At 30.3% G+C, this 20,977-nt stretch overlaps 4 protein-coding genes across 4 annotated transcripts; 1 reads left to right on the top strand and 3 right to left on the bottom strand.

Moving 5' to 3' along the window:
* Window positions 1-2,675: 2,675 nt before the first annotated feature.
* On the bottom strand, window positions 2,676-5,741 carry LOC124929179 (protein GrpE-like). Its single transcript, XM_047469472.1, has 3 exons — window positions 5,409-5,741; window positions 4,547-5,050; window positions 2,676-3,062 (listed from the first exon to the last, which is right to left on the bottom strand). Exons 1-3 carry the CDS (start codon window positions 5,682-5,684, stop codon window positions 2,826-2,828), a joined length of 1,017 nt encoding a protein of 338 aa, XP_047325428.1. The 5' UTR covers window positions 5,685-5,741; the 3' UTR covers window positions 2,676-2,825.
* A 283-nt stretch (window positions 5,742-6,024) lies between these two features.
* LOC124929180 (E3 ubiquitin-protein ligase SINA-like 10) lies at window positions 6,025-9,213 on the bottom strand. The gene is made up of 2 exons (XM_047469473.1): window positions 8,775-9,213; window positions 6,025-6,837 (listed from the first exon to the last, which is right to left on the bottom strand). Exons 1-2 carry the CDS (start codon window positions 9,132-9,134, stop codon window positions 6,193-6,195), a joined length of 1,005 nt encoding a protein of 334 aa, XP_047325429.1. The 5' UTR covers window positions 9,135-9,213; the 3' UTR covers window positions 6,025-6,192.
* A 475-nt stretch (window positions 9,214-9,688) lies between these two features.
* On the bottom strand, window positions 9,689-12,414 carry LOC124930847 (ELL-associated factor 2). The gene is made up of 4 exons (XM_047471209.1): window positions 12,189-12,414; window positions 11,736-12,097; window positions 11,212-11,254; window positions 9,689-10,365 (listed from the first exon to the last, which is right to left on the bottom strand). The coding sequence occupies exons 1-4, from the start codon at window positions 12,307-12,309 to the stop codon at window positions 9,875-9,877; spliced, it is 1,017 nt and encodes a 338-aa protein (XP_047327165.1). The 5' UTR covers window positions 12,310-12,414; the 3' UTR covers window positions 9,689-9,874.
* A 6,371-nt stretch (window positions 12,415-18,785) lies between these two features.
* Window positions 18,786-20,359, top strand: LOC124932958 (putative ETHYLENE INSENSITIVE 3-like 4 protein). The gene is made up of 2 exons (XM_047473677.1): window positions 18,786-19,648; window positions 19,766-20,359. Exons 1-2 carry the CDS (start codon window positions 18,853-18,855, stop codon window positions 20,095-20,097), a joined length of 1,128 nt encoding a protein of 375 aa, XP_047329633.1. The 5' UTR covers window positions 18,786-18,852; the 3' UTR covers window positions 20,098-20,359.
* The last annotated feature ends 618 nt before the right edge of the window (window positions 20,360-20,977 follow it).

Raw genomic sequence — 20,977 nt, 5'->3', positions numbered from 1 at the left:
TTTATTTTCATACTAGGTACTAAATGTTGTTTTTGTTAACTAAATTCATTTCATAAAAAATAAAGAATTGAAAAGAATCACAACAAAATAAAATTGTTGTGAACGAGTCTCATCCCCAACCAAGTTAATTTTTACAAAAAGAATGATAATCTGAAACAAACTGGATAGAGTGAGACTAATCAACATTGTCTCACAAAACTGAAAAAATAGAACAAAGTGACAAAGCATGATAAAAAAAATGTTTAAGACACAATTCCAAATAATGCAAAATCTGATAAGTTCGATGATGCCAAGAACAAAAACTCAAAGGGGACAAGAAAAAAAATAAAATTTACACATGTAACATATTTTTGTATGAAACATGTGAAATATATAAACATTTTTAAGTGTAAAGTTAATGAATTGATAAATTTTATAGATGGTAACTTTTTTTATGATTTTCTTTTAGCAAACAATTTGTTTTGATTTTTTGATAAAATGAGAAAATCACCATCCAAATAATAATTACTTTAAAATCTTGATAAACTTAAATGTCATGTCCATTATGAAGTCATTTATACCAAAACAAGACATAAATTTATTACATACCAAAGTGTCTTAAAAATGTTTAAGTTGAAGGATAAGTAACTTCAAAAATATTAATCTTAAGTTAACAGGGATGTAAACATGCAAGAAGTATATCCTCTCTTGAATGGAAATCCAAATTTACTTATTTATCGATGGCTTAAGATAAAAAAAAATATATATATATATATATTACAATCAAGTCTTGCACAAAAAAGAATTATCGACTCCAAAACCAAGTACTTCTTAATCTCAGTCAACATCATATCTCTAATTTCTAATTAGTGTATTGTCGGATCGCGGTAGTTTGGATTGAACATCATTTGTTGTCGTTCGATAATAAGACTACTTTAGAGCTATGCTAATCATTTTGATGTTTCATTGTCATGAATGAGTTTTTGTATGTTTTTTTAGTTGTAATTGCTATAACTTACAACAAATTATATCATAACTTTTATTTTTGTATGGATTTTTAATTTCTAATGTTTTTTTTATGTTTTATCCATTATATATATAAATATTAACTTTAGGTAATTTGTAGAAATTGATTTAGTTTTACAAGAAAGTTTGATATTGGAGTTGAGACTTATTAGTTAGAAATACACACAAAACACATGGAAAGTTAAGTGAAAAGGAAAAACAAACTGAATTCTTAAAGTAGTAATTTCCAATATCCAATCTCCATGGCAAGAGCTAGCATATCATCTAGAATTAGGTGGCGACATGACTTGCTTTTACTTCGGACGAGGTTGTTAATGTCTGAATATCATCACCTGGGTAAACCTTGACCTTATTATTATGATCACCATCCTTCTCTTCTTCTACCTTCTTCATCTTCATCTTCTCAGATAACCTCTTTTTCTGCACTTGAAGATAACCATAGCTTGCTCCAATGGAAGACATCTTCTTTGTTTCTTCTACTACTTGTGAAACCTAGTATATATATATATATATAGTAACCTTAATTTCTCTCACAGTCTTTCTATGTGTAGAAAACTTAGCGGAAGTGTGAGTGAGTGTTGGAGAATTTCTCAACTATTCTATTTATAGAGTCAATGTTTCTATCTGTTACTAATTAAATCTTAATTAAGGACCAACCCCCACCCACAGTAATTAAACCAATCAAGGTAGTTGTAAGTCATGAGTTGTTTACCAAAAAATAAAATGACATTTTGGTCATTGTTTTCATATTTTTTTTTGTATGGATAGATAGATAGATGCCTTTAATTTCCAATAGATATAAATACATGTTGTGGATAAAAAAAAACAACAATTTTCTTATGACAAGTTGAACATATTCAATTTTCTTTTTTTTTTGTTTGTTTATTGACTTATAATAGAATAATGTTCAAATTCAATTTCTAGGTGGTTACCACATTATTGTTCAATCCCATGTGCTCCCCACACTCTCATCTCTTATCTTAGCCAAAAAAAAAAAAACTAAATAAAGTTAAGAGGTTTAGAATTAAATTAGGAGGAGTTGAAATAAAAGTATATTTAAAAATGAAAGTGGTAAGCTTTTAAGTTGGCTTACCTTGTGTCTTAACCACTATATAAACAAATTGAAATATTAAGAAACAAATACACTTCAAATAAAGTCATTACGGGATCAATAGTAACACAAATAAATAAATAATTGAATTGGGTGGATCTTCCTGTTTTTTCCCATTTCTTAAAGTAATTCCAATTGTTTTCTTGAAGAAGATAATTTATATAATTCATACTAGTACATGTTTTACAGCATCTCCACACTCAATTTTTTACATTACTTTTCTATTATAGATTTATGCTTTCCTATTAGTATGTCATTATTAGATTAGATGATTAACAAAGTATAATATCGTTTAGCGACGACTAAACTTGTGGCTGCCATTGGAGGAATTAATACTCGATCGAGATGGTGCAATTGTAGATAAGAAAAATATGTAATTAATGGTTAATTTGTTATCCACAAGAGGATTATTAAGTGATTGCCATGTAAGAATGGCTATAATTAATTAATGCAAATTAAACCATGATAAGTCAATATTTTAATTAAAAACGCTTTAAACTGAAATAGAACCATGACTAAGTTAATAAACTTGTTTCCAATGAAGGAATAGTCTCAAAAATAGTGAAAAAATCATCAATTGTTGTATTCTATTTACTAAATAGAAACAATAGTAATCTGGTGACTGATTTTCCAAAAATTCTTAGATTTTCTCAAGAACCCTAGAGACATGAGAAACCATACAACATAATTCAATTCTCAAAAGTTATAACTAGTTTTCGGAAATTTCTTCTGCTCCCGTGCTGCTACTGTTGGCACTTGTTTGAACAGCATCAGCATTTTCTGTTATCTCGGGTTCAACTACGACTTCAGGTCCAGGACCAGCTGAAACTTTAACCATTGAAGGGCGTAAAAGCCTCTCACCAAGTTTGTACCCCTTTCGATATTCCTCAATTATTGTATCTTCCTTGAATTCACTTGATTCTTCACGCATTATTGCTTCATGGACCTTACAAAATTTAAACAGAAAACACAGATGCACTTATTAATTGGTCATAATATACCAAACTTAAAAAATTCAACCTATTCTGCTCCAAAAAAGCTGCCTAAACCATGAATTAGCACCCACTGGATCAACAAACTCACATAAACCAAGACAAAAAAAAGAAGAGAAAAGGCTCATTAATTTGCATCTTGATGTAGAAAATCATTTGTATACCAAAAGAAACAACAATAGCACACATCTAGGAGTCAATCTAATCATGATTGTGAAAGAAAAACTTATACCTCGCGACAAAAAATCATTTTTTTGTAATAAGATTGTGATTGAAAACTTTACAATATAGTTTCCAAATAGGTTAATGTTGAACTATTTATTGATTCTGATGATGAAAAGATAAATAGCCCAACCACATAGTCAATAGTCTGGTATATATATCTCCACACCATAAAGAGTACTTATAGACTGGCAAAATATGTGCCTTGCTTGGCCACTTTATAAATCTTTTAATCCTTAACCTAACCAGAAAATACTCATAATTGCATCAACCTAAGACTTCTCCATAACATAGCCAACACTCTCTTGCCTACAAATTGCTTTTAAATTGAAACTAAAGGCATATGTTTATGTTTGCAATGGAGTATGCAAAGCAAGCTTATGTGACAGATAGTCATTTGTTACGGTTGTAAATACAGTAAATGTCAAAAAGATATGAAAAGGGGGAAGAACCCTGGCATTAGAGTACATTGAATGAAATATTATCATGCCACTTTTACAACCATATCCTAACCCTACTCTAATATTTACAACCATAAATAAAGCAGCAACAGAACACATACGGGAGCCCAAACCCTAAAATCATACTCTTTGAAGAGTTTGGCGCAAACACCCAATGAAGTCATCTAACTCAGACACTTCACTACCTCATGTAAAACAGAATAAAAGAAAATGTGTGTATCTAAAAAAAGGTGTTTAGGGCCCAATGTGAATTAAGACTTAAAAATACCAATGTCCTAAATTCACTAATGCTATCATATTGTAACAAATTGAACTATTTTATCCAGTTTGAACATCATTTTAACAGACAATAGTTCAAAGATCACATACAACTTTTGCCAACTTCAGGTACCTTATTCCACGTCTATCGCTAAGCAAGTACAAAGTATGGTTAATTCAACATGAGTGAAGTAAGTACAAGCTCTAATAAAATACTAATGTTTTGGATTTATTTTTTTCAAATGGTCGTTAAGCTTAAAAACAATTGTCACAAATCAGTCAAAACCTCTCATAATTGAATCATGTCAATCATTGAAAAACGAATATAACTGTATCAAATCAGAATACATCCTAAGGTTAAGATCAAACGACACAACATAAAAGACTTAAAAAAACATCTCACCCATGCCAATTTCAAGTGTTTATTTTTTTCAAATGGTCGTTAAGCTTAAAAACCCCATACATAATAACAAATGGATTAAGGAGAAAGAACTCACCAAGGGATCAAAGGGTTTCCCAACTGGCTCTACGGACTCAACACCAAGAGAAGTCAAGATCTCGGCAAACTGCTTATATATGCTCTGATAGCTGTTGTTTATTCTCTCCTCTCCTTCATTTTCCACCTTGATTTGTGTCTTTGCTCGTTCAAAGTTATCTATGGCGGGTAACAGACTCTCTACAACCTCTCCTTGAGAATTTGTTACAAGAGAACGACGTTCCCTCTCAGTTCTTTTCCGGAAATTATCAAAGTCTGCACTAATTCTTAGAATACGATCCTTCTCATAAGATAGTTCCTCAGACAAAGCAGCCACCTTCTTTTCTAAATCAACTTTTTCATCCTCTATGGACTTCAGAAACCCTTCTATTTCGGTGATGGTGGATTCATCATTACTCCATATAGCTTCCTTGTATGACCTTAGCAAACTAAATATGGCTGATGTAGCTTCCTCTGCAACCCCGTTTTCACCATCTATCACATCAACTTCATCAATTGGATTTTCCTGTTAAAAAGTTTCTTTACACATAAACTTGAGAAATGAAAAGTGGCTAAATCCGTGTGAGTTGTAAGTCTTAAGCTCCTAATTAGATAAGTACTTTATTTTCAGTAGATAAAACTGGCAAAACTGGCATTACTTCACAGAACAGAACTAAAACCTAATGTTGAACTTGTAACATTTGAATTGCATGATTCTGTTACTTGCCAAATACATATGACATTTTCTATCAAAATGAGAGCAAATGCAAGTGTGTTCTTCGTGCTATAAATGAAGAGTAAAATGAATTAAAGAAAATATACGACATTTTATATAGTGATATGTTGAATTCACATATGGAACGATATTAAGTAGAAAGAAATACCAGAATCTCGGATTCTAGGGCATCCTCTGTCCCCTCGGGCTTGGTCTCTGTCTCGGTGGAGTCATTGTATGACGCGAAGTTCAAATAGTTAGGAGAGCGACGGGGGGACGGCCTGTGAGTCGAATTGTAAGAGAAAGAGCTGCGTACACGTCTCTGTACATGAATTGAACTCCGAGTGAAGGAGATATGAAAAAACTTTGAAGATTTCGATGAGTTCAGGTCTAGTTGAGCCGGAGGCGCACGAAATGCTGCAATTCTGAGTGTAGTTGTTGCCATTGCCAGAAGCTAAGAGAGAGAGAGAGAAAGAGAGAGAGGATAATATAAGTGCTGCGCAGGGGAAGGTGAAGTTTCTGGAATATGTACCATCTGATTGACACCGTTGGATGTTAAATCTTGTTGTTTGGGTCAAATTTTATTTGAAAACTCAAATTTTCCAGAAATCTTTTTTCTTAAACAATCGCAAGTACATTTATTATATTTATTCAAATAAAAATAAATAATGTCAAACAATAATAATAATAATAATAATAATACATTAGTCACAAGTTCCAAGTTCATTTAAAAGAAACATTTGCCATCTTAAATTGCACAACCAGATCCAACAATAAAAAAAAAAAATCCGAATACAAAGCATTCCAATTTTCAACACGAGAATAAGAAAATGTTCATACGAAACAATTACATCTTCTATAACAGCAACAATTAATGAAGGAATAAACGAAGGTTTTGCAAATACAACAAAGATTGAATCGAAACATGTTCTCCACTAACAGTTGCAAGTTCTCTACACTTTCCTTATGCAAAGTTCAAGTTGAAGGTGCCATAAATTAGTAAAACCATCTGGAACCACAAGAAATATCTTTCGAGAATGCTCATTTCGACTTGAGGCAATATCCGCAAAGGCTTGTAGTCTGACAGTATTCCCTTCACTTCTAGCTATCAGATCGTAAGTAAAACCCTTTTTTAACTGTTTCGGACCAATGCATCCAACGCTTATTGTATTACCAGAATTTTCCAAAACATTGTAAAGAACAAATATAGCTCCTTCACTCTTTTCTTGTAATATCAAGTATTCCTCTCTTAGCTCTACAGTTATCTTGAACATGGAATCGAAAGAGAAGTACTTGGCGGAACTTGAGTGTTTGCGTCTAAAATGACTTACCAAGGAATTGGAAGATCCAACAAATTTGCAAGAAGGGACTGGACAGCAACATGGTCCGTGGATGCATACTTTCTCGTGTTCCAGCGTCTTATTGTAAGTTGGCATTTCTGGGCATCCATATATCTTGTTTGGACAAGACATTTTAAGTGATTCTAGAACTTTCTCCAGGGCCCTGCATCGGTTGTAACCAATTGGCCAAGAGCAAGACGGACATTTATTTGCTAGTTTTCTGCAGCAGCATGAACATGCTGCGTGCCCATTCTCGCACTAAAAATGGAAAATGTAGAGCCCACATTCGTTAGAGAATGCTACTACCATACAATGTTTCTTTAGAATTCATTATTGTTCAAATATCAATAGCATCAAAATAGAAAATGTTGATAATCAATCAAATTCAAGACATACTACAACAAAAATGATAGTTATAAACTATGTCAACATGTACAACTTGGAAGTGGACCTAGAAGGAAGTTCCATACCAAGATCATTAAATGTAGAAAAGCATTCAAGACAGCATTACATGTCAAAACTACCCTAATCACAATTCACTCTTCAATAATGAATTATTTGAATGAGATTATTATATAAAAAAAAATATGATAAAATAAAGTCATAGCTTAAGGTCATCAAAGCATAAGTTAAAACAAATTAATGCAAATGGATCTAAATCCATATATAGGGAAATCAATAGTTCATTTTTCACTCTCAATCAAATTTTAAACACAAATAAATCAAGCAAAGAGGAAATAATTTGACTGTTTCAAGTCACATAGCAATTTGACTGGATGATGCAACTTTTGTGTTAAACTTAAATTTCAATGAAAATTTTGCTTTATAAGAAACATCTTAGTTTGTCAACATTATGCTATCTTCAACGATACCAAGATCATGATGATATAGAAATCCTGTCTATGTGTAAGGAATTTGGGATGGTTCTTTGATTACTTTTTTTAAAAGGGTTATGAAGGTTCTAACACTGAGCTAGATGAGCCTTTAGTAAGGCAATGCTTTATTGTTTGATCATAACTTTCATCCATGAGGTTATCTAACAGTTAACAAAGTTTGTTTTCCCTTTCTCTCCCTCATTCTTCCCCTTTGTACCCCTTTTGCTACATTATTTCCTTATTTGTATTGTAAGAAGCCGTTATGGCATCAACTTTATTCTTCTCCTTTGTACCCCTTTTTGCTACATTATTTCCTTATTTGTATTGTAAGAAGCCGTTATGGCATCAACTTTATTGCAAGCCAAAGATGGTTATAATGTGGCTAAAGTCTTGATAGTTGGCAAAAACGCAACTAATTCTTATCTAATCAGCCAAATAGCAAAAGAACTCAGTTTAGTTATTTCGTTATCTTTTTTCTCATTTCTGCTCCAAATATTTCACCCATTTGCTCATCTTCCCAATGACTTGAAAAAAATAAACAATTTGTTCAAATGTAACATTATAAGCTAATCTTTGGACAAATAACTTATTCAAACTAAAGAATTTGGTCCCTTACCTCTGCGAAGTTGTCTGATCACTAAACCATATTAGATGTTCTAGCAACATACTAAAGTACACAGGCAGCTAGGTGGTAAAAGTCTGGTTCCAGGTCTATAAATTTATAAACTAGATCAAGAAATCACAAGAATCATATGCTTGATGATGTGAAAAGCTGTTACACAGGAAGGCAAAAGATTAAGCTTCAGCAGGAATATAGTTATGATCAACATCTAACTAACATGTCTATCGACATTTCCATTGATTAAGTAAAATACACCGGCGGCCTCATTATTCTTTACAAGTGTGTTCAAAATACCCACAACTGAAACCAAAGCCAATTTTACAATATAAGTACAGATTGAAATATTTACCAACTTTAAAGTTGTCATAACATAGTTTAGAACAAATCTTGTTTCATTTCTAATTATGTAGTAAACACACTTATCCTTTTATATTTCCTATTAAATTAACATCTGTATAACAAAATCAGAACTAGAAACCCTAAGATCTCATATTAAAGTTTGTAGTGGAATATTAGGTAAAAAACTAAAAGAAGTTGGTCCGTTACTTAAACATATAAGATGCCAATCTATGCAAATAGCAAAGTTAGTATTTCACCAATTTAAATCTGGCAAATCTGATGAAACCAGTGACATGACCAACTATTCTTGCATTGAGATTTTAAACTAAATGAAAGACATATAAAGCAAGATTTCAAACCTGGTAGACAGGAATAGTGAAGGGCTCGAGGCAGATAGGGCAATCAAGAACTTCAGGATCAGTTAGGGTTACTGAAATAGAACTCGTTGAGTCTTCATTTTCTTCAACCTGTTCCTCACCGTAATTCAGTGGTTCTCCATCCTGTGTTTCCTGTTCGGACTCTTCTGTTTCTTCAGGCTCATCGTCGTGGTTGTCTTCGTCGTGTAATCGACAGACACGAGTACCGGCGAATTCATGGTTTTGTTCATCCTGATCTTGCTGTTGTGAACGAATTGGAGCGCTGTTAGTCCTCCGTTTCTTTGGCCTGGGACTGCTAGGCCCTTCGACGTCATCTTCTCCTCCAACCGAAAATTTCACCATTATACCTAGTTCCTCTCTCTCTCTCTCTTTCTCTTTCTCTTTCTCTTTCTCTTTCTCTTTCTTCTTAAAACAACTTTGATTGGAGTGGACTCACATAAATGGGGATCCCCAGAAATGAATAATATTTAGTTATTATTCAGTTAGCAGTTCTTTTCTACGGTTAAATAATTATTAGATATCAAGAAAAATAATTTATAAAAAAAATATTATTCTAAATATTTAATTTAATAATTCACTTTTATTTTTATTTTTCTGTAATAATTTTTTAATATTTTTACACCAATATCTGGAAGATAAACTGTATTTTAAAATGATTACTTTAAATACACCATTTAAAATAATTTTAGGCCTTAATCAGTTTGGGTTTTTAAAAAATATAGAGAGAAAAAATATAATAATTAATGATGATTATTTTTGATAAAAAAAAATAAAAAATATTAATATATATAAATAAAATAAAAAATAATAATTTAAAATAAAAAATATTTTAGTATTTTAATTAATGAAATTAATAATCTAATAGATAAGAAATGATTGATTGAAAAATTGTTTTAAGTTGGATTTTTTTTAAAAACCCAAAGATAATTTGGCCTAAGCATACAAGTACATTCAGAAGCATACAAGAATACATGATATGATTCATAATTGTAGGAAACTATTATTTGAAAAAATTTCACCATCCAAACTTCAAAGAAGAATTGAGATTGTGGGAGAGGGGACTTCTTCTTTTCAAAAAATTCTTAGATAGAATTAACAGAATCGCCAGCGTCACTGCTCTCGCTGTCACTGCTGCTGCTTCCACTTCGACTACTTCCACTTCCGCTACTATCGCTCCCACTACTTCCACTTGAACTTGAACTTTGTTCATCTTTTTTCTGGGCCGCATTATTCACCTGTGCTCTAAGTTCTTCAGCAGCGTTCCTCCCTTTATCTTCTTCATCGTCGCTCACATCTACATCAGCAATTTCTTCATCTGTATCATTTCCATTTCCATGGGGCTGGTTTATGTCTATACTCGACACCAAATCTTTCATTCCATAATCAATACTTCCTCTGTTTGCATCCTCACCCTCCTCCTCCTCATCATCATCATTCAATATATCTAACTGCTCATCTAAGTCATCATGCTTATTATCATATGGAGACTCTTCTGACAGTGGGTTATTATATTGAGCAGATTGATAATCGGTTGTCGTTGCTTTCTCGTTTTTAGGTTTTGCATCCGGTGGTGCTGAGAAATACTAATGTTAGAAACTGACTAAAACACGGATAAGTTCAAAAATAAAAATAAAAATAAAAGCACATGAAATCATGGACAACCTAACCCCTTGGTGATAACATTAATATTAGTGTGAATAAATAAGACAGCACAATTCCCATGAGAAATTTTGGTTCTAACAAGATACTAAACCCTCAAAACTATGTATACTAGATGTAGATCCAGATGAGATCACTCAAATTAAGAAAAAAGCAAAAAAAGTGTTTCCAAAAAGGACCATTATACTTGCCTATAATTGGCTGAAAATATTGAAAGTACAAATTAAAAAGGCAATGATAATCTAAAAAATGCAGATGATTACAATTTCAATGTATGATTAAAATCATTATTTAAGATTTGTACAATCCAAATCCTACAAACTGCTGAAAATTGAGCCTGTGATGTACTTATTACTCTTGAAACTAGAAGTAGATGAATGTGCATTCTATTATTCAATGTATAAACAAAATCACAAGCCTTTGCAAGTTCATCAATAATACACTTCTATTCTAAATCAAATTATGGTATGGGCAGTCACTAAATTGAAACACTTCCAACAGAGTAGAACAAAATTAGAACCTGGGATCAGGATGTCATTACAAGAATGAGTTGGCGAGAGGGAACATGCTACCTATAGCTACTACTAATCAAAATTTAATAGTTCTATAACTTATGCTTGAATCATCATCATCAGCTTTTACTTGCACATATAGACGATGATTGCACTGGAGACTATACAAAGTAATGTTTATATACTAAATGATTTTCTATGTACTAAGAAATCATAGAAAGGTTAGTAAAACAATCAAATATATATACCTGAACTGTTGAAGTTTCCAATTTCAATTCGTTCCACCTCAACCTGCAATAACACATGATAAAATGAGATCTGCATAGAACAGTGGTAGAAGACAGACATAACTTAAATGCATTCATTTATATCGAATCTCCTTCACTCTCCATTTCTCTACTAACCGAAGATCAGATTTTTTTTAGACCAAGAGAGGCAAACACAACCTCCTACCCTCTATGACCCCACTGAGATAATGCTTCAACTTCTAAAATAGCTATCACCGCCAAAATGGAGACATACTAGAAAAGAGCGAAAACTTGAGCAGCAGCGCATATATAGAACAATGTAGTCATACATTTGATTGCATAAAGTGCTGTTTAGTGTAATAACTTTATTCTAAAATGCACTGATACATTGACATAGGGTCAAGTACAAGTTCTACTTATTTTATCAGCAATTCTAAGGGAACAAGTGTATCTAAGATGAGAATGCAGATGATATGATGAACTAACAACATATTGGGTTAATTATGCTGGTAAAAACACCTCACCGGTATTAGCTGAGGTACACTCTTGTTCAAGGACTGAAACTTTGCAACTTTGTTCATGGGCGGGGGACTGGATTCAACTGCAGCCTGTGCCAATGAGGTAACTGCAGGTGCAGCAGCAGACTCACCAGGCAACCGAACATGTCTGAGTCTCTTTACTGCACGATGTAATCGTTCCAATCGCATTGTCGAACCATCGAATAACAGGACTGCATCAGTTTCCTTGTAATCCTCACTGCTCCCCTCGAAGTTAACCTTTGGTTTTCCTGGTTGATTATTTTGAAATCCGACTGTAACCCTGTTATCCTTAGTCTTATGTAGTGACCCAGTTTGGTTTTTATCAATTGAAGCAGGCTTGAATTCATCTGAAGAAGAAATTTGAAATTTGAAATTTGAAGATAAAAGAAAAGAACATATTTTTCCTTGTATAGATGAGATCGGGATCGAGAATCTTACAACGGAGAGTGCAGAATTTGGAAGATGCGTTGTGATCTTTGAAGGATGAACCTAGGGTTAGGTTATACCAACGATCAGGCTGAGGAGCTGTCTTGGGCTCGTCTTTGTGGTTGCTTGCCATGGCTTCGGCTCACGAATTCAGGCTATACTACTATTTTACATTAAACGCAGAATCAATGAAATGCTAAATACCACTTTTCAGAAGAGAACGGACGAAATCAGGTGCTCAAGAACGGCCACTCATGTCTTTAATTTGATATTAGGATTTTAACCTTGTTTTTGTTTTATTTAATATATTAATAATATTTAATTTGATATCTATTTTTTCTATCTATTCTAATCAATTTATTTTTTAATCATAATAATTTGATTTTTTATCAGATTTTTAACAAACATACTAAATTTATATTTTCTTTCGATCATTATTATTATTATTAATATTGTTATTTATAATAAATTAATTTTCATTAAATTCAAATAGAAGATCCTAATAAATAATAAAAGATAACATCTATAAAATTAAAATCAATTATGATCTACCTATTAAATTGTATAAATATTTTTTTAAAAAAATAAATTTTCCATTAGAATTGATTGGAGGATTATAAAATTTGTTAAGAATTTCTTAAAAAACGAACAACTAATAAAACGGTGTCGAAAGAATTTCTAATAAAGATTTTGAGCGGCAATTAATATTATCTTTAGCCGAGGGTTCCTACCAAATTAAAATTATTCATCTATATATATGGTTGAAATATTAAGAAATTCATACAAATTATGGGAGAATACCTATAAGAGAATCAAAGAGTAACATTTTATTGAAAAATTAAAAAATAACTCTAGATCCGATTATTTCGTCTCCTTTGTTGTTAAAAAGGGACGGGCAACAAAGGCGAATCCAGAATTTTTTTTTCACTGGGCTAACTAAAATATTATAGGTATTACACTAATACAGGTGATAAATGAAAATATTAATCAAATCGTCCACGAGGCTTCTCTTTTATTCATTTTCTTTTGTCTTCTCTTCTCCCATTTCTCTCGTTATCACTCAAGCTCGTTCCTAAACCTTTCAGTCGAACCTCAATTAGGATTGATCTGCAAGTGAAAGTAGTTCCTCGGGTTGCATCTTTGTAGTTGTTGGAGAGTAGGGTTCCAAACCTTTTTTTTGTTTTTTTCTAATATAATGCTCTCCTTTTAATAATAATACCTTACTAAAATAAAATAAATATACGAAATCTAATCAAAGATAAGAATACTCGATTTAAAAAAACTTAAATATTTTTAAATTAAAAAATATAAAAAACTATTTTACTTTTTATTTAATTTTATAAGTAATTTATATTATTAATTATATTAAAAATAATATATAATTTTATTTACTTGAGGTTATATATAAATAAATTTTATATAAAAAAAAAGGAGGAGGCATATATAAATAAATTTTATATAAAAAAAAAGGAGGAGGCCAGGGTTTGATCCCTGGACCTGTAGGATAACGTTTAACTCCAATACCAAGTGGACTAATTATATTTGTTAAATATAAACATATATATATAAACTATTCTAAAACTCTACCCTGGGCTAGAGCCCATCTCAGCCCGCTACGTGGCTCCGCCATTGACGGGCACGACACTCGATAAATGATCACCAACACAATTAGAGTGTTTGAGCAGCAAACGATCCACCGACGATTGAAAATATTATTCGAACTATAATGATCCGATACGAAAAAATCAATTCGGCAAAATAGGATGTCGGACCGAACTCCTGTACTAAAAAAAATTGTCATTGAAGGTTAATAAAATTTGACCTATCAAATTTCTCTAAAGTTTAAAGGAAAAAAAAATAATGGTGATTTGGATTATTATCCACATAAAAAATTGTATATACAATCAAAATGAAATAGATTTATATTTATATTATTATTATAATAATAAATATTCACTGTGTGGACATGTTGTTTTGAGTTTTGACAGGTTTCAAAGTTTTGGGATTAAGTTTTAATTTGGACAAAATAATGTTTTTTAAAATGTTTTTTTTTAATTAGGTATATATTAACCAAATTTAATAATATTTATTCTATTAACTCTAAGGCCGGCTTGAGAATTTAAATAAAAAAGGGCAAGAACCTTTTTATATTGATAGAGTAAATAACCATGTGGAAAACTGGGTAGGGATTCTTGAGACAAGTAGACCAATTGAAAGGATGCAGCGCAGTTTGGTAGCGGCCTTGTTTTGGGTACAAAACCAATCCAGTCATCCCTACCTATTACTTCTCCCCTCCTGTCTCTTTCACTTTTTGAGAAAAGCCGGGATATTCGAGATCTACATTCTCTTCGGAAAACTCACCTCGCATGGATAGACAAAAGAGTTTTTTTTTGTTTTATTTGGGTTTAATCCAAAAAATCCTTTTTTGATAAAAAATAGGAAAAAACTAGTTTTTAAAATTTGAAGACTAATTTGTCATTTGATTTTAGGGAATATGGTGTAGGTGAGAGAATAATGGTTTAGAGATAGGGGATAAAATTATAGAGTAATTTTAATATTTAAATGATAAAATTATTTGATTTGATAGTCATAAGATGTTTATGTTTTGGGATAAAAATTGGATTTTATCCCAAAAACCTTTTAACAAAACCTTAAAGTTAACTAGGTTTTATCGCACGGATTCCGGTCCTACCCATGTTTGGAACAAATTTTCCCAAACTACCCACCTTCCCTCTCTACAATATTAATTAACTCATTAATTAACTCACTATCTTTCTTAACCCACTAATTAACCACCTCTCTCTAAACACATTAATTAACCCCTCTTTCCCTCTCAACTATTAATTAATATCCTCATTTTTAAACTATTAATTAATTCATTCTATCTCAATCAAATAATTAAAATATATTATATAAATATTAAAATAAAATAACACATATATTTTATTTTTATTTAAATCTATAAATATAATATATATAATTCAAATTAAATACACTAAATTAAATAATTTAAATAACTATTATAAATTAAAATAAAATAAACTTAAAACTTGAAATAAAATACATTACATAAATATTACATCACAATAAAATACATAAAAATTAATAATAAAATAAAATACATAATAAATATTAATCATTTTATTGTATATTAAATATGCATTTTATTATATATTGAATGTGATTAATAAAATAAAATATGTAATAAATATTAATTATTTTATTGTATATTGAATATGTATTTTATTGTATATTGAAAGTGATTAATAAAATAAAATACATAATAAATATTAATTATTTTATTGTATATTGAATAATAAAATGATTAATATTTATTATGTATTTTATTTTATTATAATGTTTATATATTTTATTGTGATGTAATGTATTTTATTTTAAGTTTTAAGTTTTATTTATGTATTATATTTTATTTTAATTTATAATAGTTATTTAAATTATTTAATTTAGTGTATTTAATTTGAACTATATATTATATTTATAGATTTAAATAAAATAAAATATATGTGTTATTTTATTTTAATATTTATATAATATATTTTAATTATTTGATTGAGATAGAATGAATTAATTAATAGTTTAAAAGTGAGGAAATTAATTAATAGTTGAGAGAGAGGAGTTAATTAATAGGTTTAGAAAGAGATAAATAATTAATTGGTGGGTCAAGAGATAGAGAGTGAGTTGATTAATGGGTTAATTAATATTGTAGAGAGGGAAGATGGGTAGTTTGGGAATAAGAATAAAAATATGGATAATTTAGAAAAATTTGGTTTGAAATGTAGATATAACCGGAAAGGGTTGTAGGTTTTATCCCAAAAATCTAACCCACTGCAGTTTTTGGAATTCGTTTTCAAACTGAACCCATACATGACATGACTTTAATTTGTAATAAATTAATTAAAATATAAAATATATTAAATAAGTGGACATAAGGAAACAAGTATAAAAGATCTATTCATATTCAATCCATCATAATTTGATTTGACTTGTAATAAGTTTATTAAAATTATAAAATGTATTAAATAAGTGGACATGAGGATTCTTCTATTTTTATTTAACTAATTAAAATATATATAATTACCTTATAATAAAATATGAATAGAGGAAAATTGGGAGAGTAAATAAAAAAATATATATAAACATTGTAAAAATAATAAAATTTATTTCTTTACCTTCTTTTATATATATATATATATATATATTTTTTTTCAATATTGTGATATCATATCATTCTCATTTTATTCAGATTAGTTAATGCTACATATTATCTGTATCCCAATAGAGAAGAGAGTATGAATTGACTTTTTTATTTGAAATAGTTATATTAATTAATTTTTAGAATACAAACAGTTAAAAGAAAATCTAAATCAAATTCAAACTATTAAACCGAATAACTTAGTTCGATTTGGATCTAATACCTACCTATTTAAAAACTGATTAAAATGTATTCCAAATGTATTCCAGGTAAAAACATATTAAATATACCTACATATTTAAAAACTGATTAAAATATATTCCTGTAAAAACATATTAAATGTTAAATAAATAAAAAATATGTTTAAAATGTATTTTTAAAATTTAGGAAACAGGAAAACTGTGTACCCAATATAATGATTTCAATTTTAACTTAGTGAAATTCAACTTGGTAGATTATATCAAAATATATTAAATTACTTAAAAACGTATTTAAACTCATAAAAAAAATATAATTAAAAAAAATGTATTAAATTAATTTAAAAATGTTAAACAAGTCAAAAATATATAAAACGTATGTTATACGGGTCAAAAGACCTATTAAACCCATCAAAACATAATAAAAATATGAATAAAAAAATATTAGTTGAGTAATTTTATTTTGTAAAAAATTAAGTTTGAGGTAACTAACTCATATTACTAAACACTAAGGCCTTGTTCTCTTTGGTTTTTTTTACAAAATTCATTCCAAATCAATTTTTCAATCAATCACTTTTCAACAATCACATTACTCATTTCATTAACCAAAATACTAAAACACTCTCTATTTTAAATTATTGTTTTTTATTTTATTCATATATATCAATACCTTTTAAGTCTTTTTACTAAAAATAATCATCACTTCCTCAAAATCATCACCAATCATTACCTTTTTCACTCTCTAGGTTTTTTAAAAAACTCCAATCCGAACAAGACCTAAGTAAAATTAATTTGATAACACCATATCATAATTATTCATGAATAAGGAAATATAATTTTTTTTTTTATTTATTCACAAATAATTTAAATTATAAAAATGATTAATAAAATACTATATATTATAAATTCAAATACTTCAAATTATAACATTTTTAAATAACAGAAATAATGACTACATAGTAATGATAATTATTTTTTTAATTAAAAAAAATTAACATAACACTCTACAAATATATCCGTTTAAGTAATGATAAATTTTAACATTAAAGAAATTTAATAAAAAAAAAAATTAAAAATCCGTTCCTTTTTATCCTTTCCCTTTATGTCAATCGATCACCTTTAATTTTAATATTGGTAAAATACCAATTTAAAGTTAAAATCACTCAAACTGCAACAATGGCCAGAACTAGCCCACTGTTTTATAAATTTAGTGGTAGAGAGTAGTGACAAGTGTACAGACACTTGTTATGAGTAATAATTTAATAATAATAATAATAATAATAATAATATGGGTATGTGCATTATTATTTACAGTATTTTGCTTTATACAGATTGAAAAAGTTCATTTACATTTTTTTTTTTTCATTTTAATGAAATGGGAGGTGGTGAACTGTCGTGACAGTTGTCTTTCTTCTGGGTGATTTTGAACTGATAATTGTATAATATTGAATTTATACTTTCAAGACAAGACTATACCTTATACAAAAATGAAAATGTTTTTATTACTATTTGTGGACATGATAATTCCATATAATAGCTCAATTTAGAAAAACTGCTAGATTTTTAAAAAATAAAATTTTATATTAACTTTATTTCTAGCTGGATTCGCAAATGAATGACAAACAAGCACTGTGTCCCACCTCTGACCTCTCTGCTTTGGGATTTGGAAGTTATCCTCTTATTTTTAGCAACAATTATTATACAATTTTAATATATATATAAATATAACTTCCTTCATTAGAGAAGTTCTCATTTATTTATATGTAAAAAAAACATAATGAATAAGTTTAAATTAATTTTTGTTTAAACTAAACTATTCTATTCGGTTAAAAATACTAATTTTTAAACAATAAAAAAAATTACATTTATAATAATAACCTAGGTCAATTTAATTTATATTTATTATTTTATTTAAGAAAAAGTAAAGTTAAAAATAGTCATATAAAATCCTGTACTTAATATAATTGGGATAATGTACTTTTAAGGACACCTTAAAAGTACTATATTTAAGATAACAAAGGAAATAAAAAAATAATATTTTCATTTTCACCGTTTCATTATCTTAAAAACAGTTAACAAATAATATATTTAACAAACAAATAAATAAATTTGTTAGAGAGAGTATTTAAATAAGAAAATAATTATAACCACACACACCATTTAAATAAATATATTATATATATAAAAGGTCCATTTATAAAATATATAAAATGACTAGATACATCTCCTCTGAGACCATGATTTCTTTTTCTTCTTCCCATTGAATATGGTAGTAATTCGCGGCGGCGACGAAGCTCCAGTTGCCCTAACCGAAGAAAATGAAGATATCAGTGAAGATGGAGATGGAGATGGCTATGAAGATGATGAGCTTAACTACGACGACCTCAAGCAGCGCATGCGGAAGGACCAGCGCCGGCTTCAGAAGATGGAGAACGAGCAGGAAATGATTCGTGTTCACGGCGGCCCCAAACCGACTGATCTATGGCAAGAGAGATCTCGTCGCAAGAAGTTAGGTAGGGCACAGAACACTATCCTAAATCATATGACCAAGATAATGGAAGTCTGCAAGGGGAAAGGATTCGTCTACGGAATCGTGCCGGAGAAGGGGAAACCGATGACGGGATGCTCTGATAGCCTACGCCAATGGTGGAAGGAGAAGGTAAGATTCGACATAAACGCCCCCGCTGCTATTTCCGACTTCTTACCGATCATCGATCTAATCGAGAATTCAGACGATCCGATTTCATGCATCCATTTGCTTCAAGAATTGCAGGACACGACGTTGGGTTCGTTGATTTCAGCCCTAATGCAACATTGTTATCCTCCCCAGAGGACGTTCCCTTTAGATAAGGGGTTATCGCCACCATGGTGGCCCAATGGGCTTGAAATATGGTGGGGAGAACAAGGGAATATAGCCCATAAACAAGGCCCACCACCTTACAAGAAGCCACACGATTTGAAAAAGGCATGGAAAGTCTCGGTTTTGGCTGCAATCATAAAGCACATGTGCCCTGGTTTCAATAGAATGAGGAATTTGGTTGTCCAATCCAAGTGCTTGCAAGGTAAGATGACTGCATCAGAGTCTTCCACTTGGTCAAGAGTAGTTAACCAAGAAGAAAGCATTTTGAATTATATAAAGGGTCTCAACATCTCTTCTTCTTCTTCTACTTCACCGACAGAAATTACCCAATTGGGTGGTGGTGGTGGTGGTGGTGACAAAAGGAAGAGTGTTTTTGACCAGATTTCAACGGAGGCCACCACTTATGCATGCCAAAACTCGGAATGTTCGCTAAGCACAGGAGGCGGGTTCAGTTTTGGTGACAAGAACTTGAGGAGAGAACACGAGTCTGTTTGTGATCACCGCCAACTAGTTGATGAAGAAAATACTAATGAAATGGAAAACCCTCAATCCCAATGGGGGATGGAGGAGGGCGAAGGGGATCAATTGTGGGAGGATTTATGGGAGGAAGTAAGAGTGGAAGATCTTGTCCAAATCATGAGAGAAAATTAATGATGATCATCATGATCAAGAAGGGGGTTATCAGTCAAATTATGAGCAGTCAGAGCAGCAGCCATTAGATCATCATCATCAAGAGGTAGAAAGTTCAATCTGGAACACGACGACCGATATGGTGATTTCACTTTTGTGATTCCAAGTTAATCGAATGCATGTGTTATTATGCCCCTTCCTTTTCAAACTTGTTGTTTTGCTTGTATTGATTTATGTTTGTTTTCTGATCTTTTCTATAAACAACTTGTGGTTGTACTCTCAACTTATATATTACCTGTCTGTATAAATTTTGAAAATGTAGGGTTGTGTGTTAAAATGACTTAAAACATAATAATAAAAAATTAACAAGTGGATGAGAAGTGGGATACAGCAAGTATCATAATTAATAAATGAGGACATTGACGTGAGAATATGTAACGACATAAGTAGCAGAAGTGGGGATACTATTAAAATTAGCCATTCATTACATAACACAAGTGGGATACCTTTCATTTTGTTTTCTTCTTATAATTGAAATTGTATAAAGTTATGAATAAACACAGACTTTGTTTTATTATCTATCATTTTTTTTCTATGCTTGGAGATTTTTTTTATCAAATAATATAAGTTGAATTTTCAAAACACTAAAATTAGATAAAGACATGACTTCCAAGTAATTCCAACATCAGAAATAGAGATTTAAATAGCCATTTAGGTTACATATTCTCTCTAAAAATTACAAACAAAATAATACAATGAAACTAAAGTCTAATTCCAACAATTTAAACATAAATCTACACTACCATGAAATTCTTTGATTGAATTCACTTGAATGAGTCATTATTTTTTTTTTCAATGTGACCATTTATATGCAATACTAGCACCACAGTCTTGCATGAGT

Source organism: Impatiens glandulifera, chromosome 3, assembly GCF_907164915.1.
Source record: "Impatiens glandulifera chromosome 3, dImpGla2.1, whole genome shotgun sequence".
In the NCBI taxonomy this organism is placed as follows: domain Eukaryota; kingdom Viridiplantae; phylum Streptophyta; class Magnoliopsida; order Ericales; family Balsaminaceae; genus Impatiens; species Impatiens glandulifera.
The sequence above is the reverse complement of the archived record's forward strand: the minus strand, read 5'-3'. Positions and strand labels throughout refer to the sequence as shown.

What these genes read in the sequence shown, in the direction of transcription:
- LOC124929179 (XM_047469472.1), bottom strand. Translation starts at nt 5,684, where the DNA reads ATGGCAACAACTACACTCAGAATTGCAGCATTTCGTGCGCCTCCGGCT. An exon ending in CCCTAGAATCCGAGATTCTG is followed by an intron (nt 5,051 to 5,408) that starts GTATTTCTTTCT and finishes ACTTTTTAACAG; the next exon opens with GAAAATCCAATTGATGAAGT. An exon ending in GGAAACCCTTTGATCCCTTG is followed by an intron (nt 3,063 to 4,546) that starts GTGAGTTCTTTC and finishes AAATTTTGTAAG; the next exon opens with GTCCATGAAGCAATAATGCG.
- LOC124929180 (XM_047469473.1), bottom strand. Translation starts at nt 9,134, where the DNA reads ATGGTGAAATTTTCGGTTGGAGGAGAAGATGACGTCGAAGGGCCTAGC. An exon ending in TCACTATTCCTGTCTACCAG is followed by an intron (nt 6,838 to 8,774) that starts GTTTGAAATCTT and finishes TTCCATTTTTAG; the next exon opens with TGCGAGAATGGGCACGCAGC.
- LOC124930847 (XM_047471209.1), bottom strand. Translation starts at nt 12,309, where the DNA reads ATGGCAAGCAACCACAAAGACGAGCCCAAGACAGCTCCTCAGCCTGAT. An exon ending in CAAATTCTGCACTCTCCGTT is followed by an intron (nt 12,098 to 12,188) that starts GTAAGATTCTCG and finishes TTTCTTCTTCAG; the next exon opens with ATGAATTCAAGCCTGCTTCA. An exon ending in GTGTACCTCAGCTAATACCG is followed by an intron (nt 11,255 to 11,735) that starts GTGAGGTGTTTT and finishes GTGTTATTGCAG; the next exon opens with GTTGAGGTGGAACGAATTGA.
- LOC124932958 (XM_047473677.1), top strand. Translation starts at nt 18,853, where the DNA reads ATGGTAGTAATTCGCGGCGGCGACGAAGCTCCAGTTGCCCTAACCGAA. An exon ending in CCAATCCAAGTGCTTGCAAG is followed by an intron (nt 19,649 to 19,765) that starts GTAAGATGACTG and finishes CTTCACCGACAG; the next exon opens with AAATTACCCAATTGGGTGGT.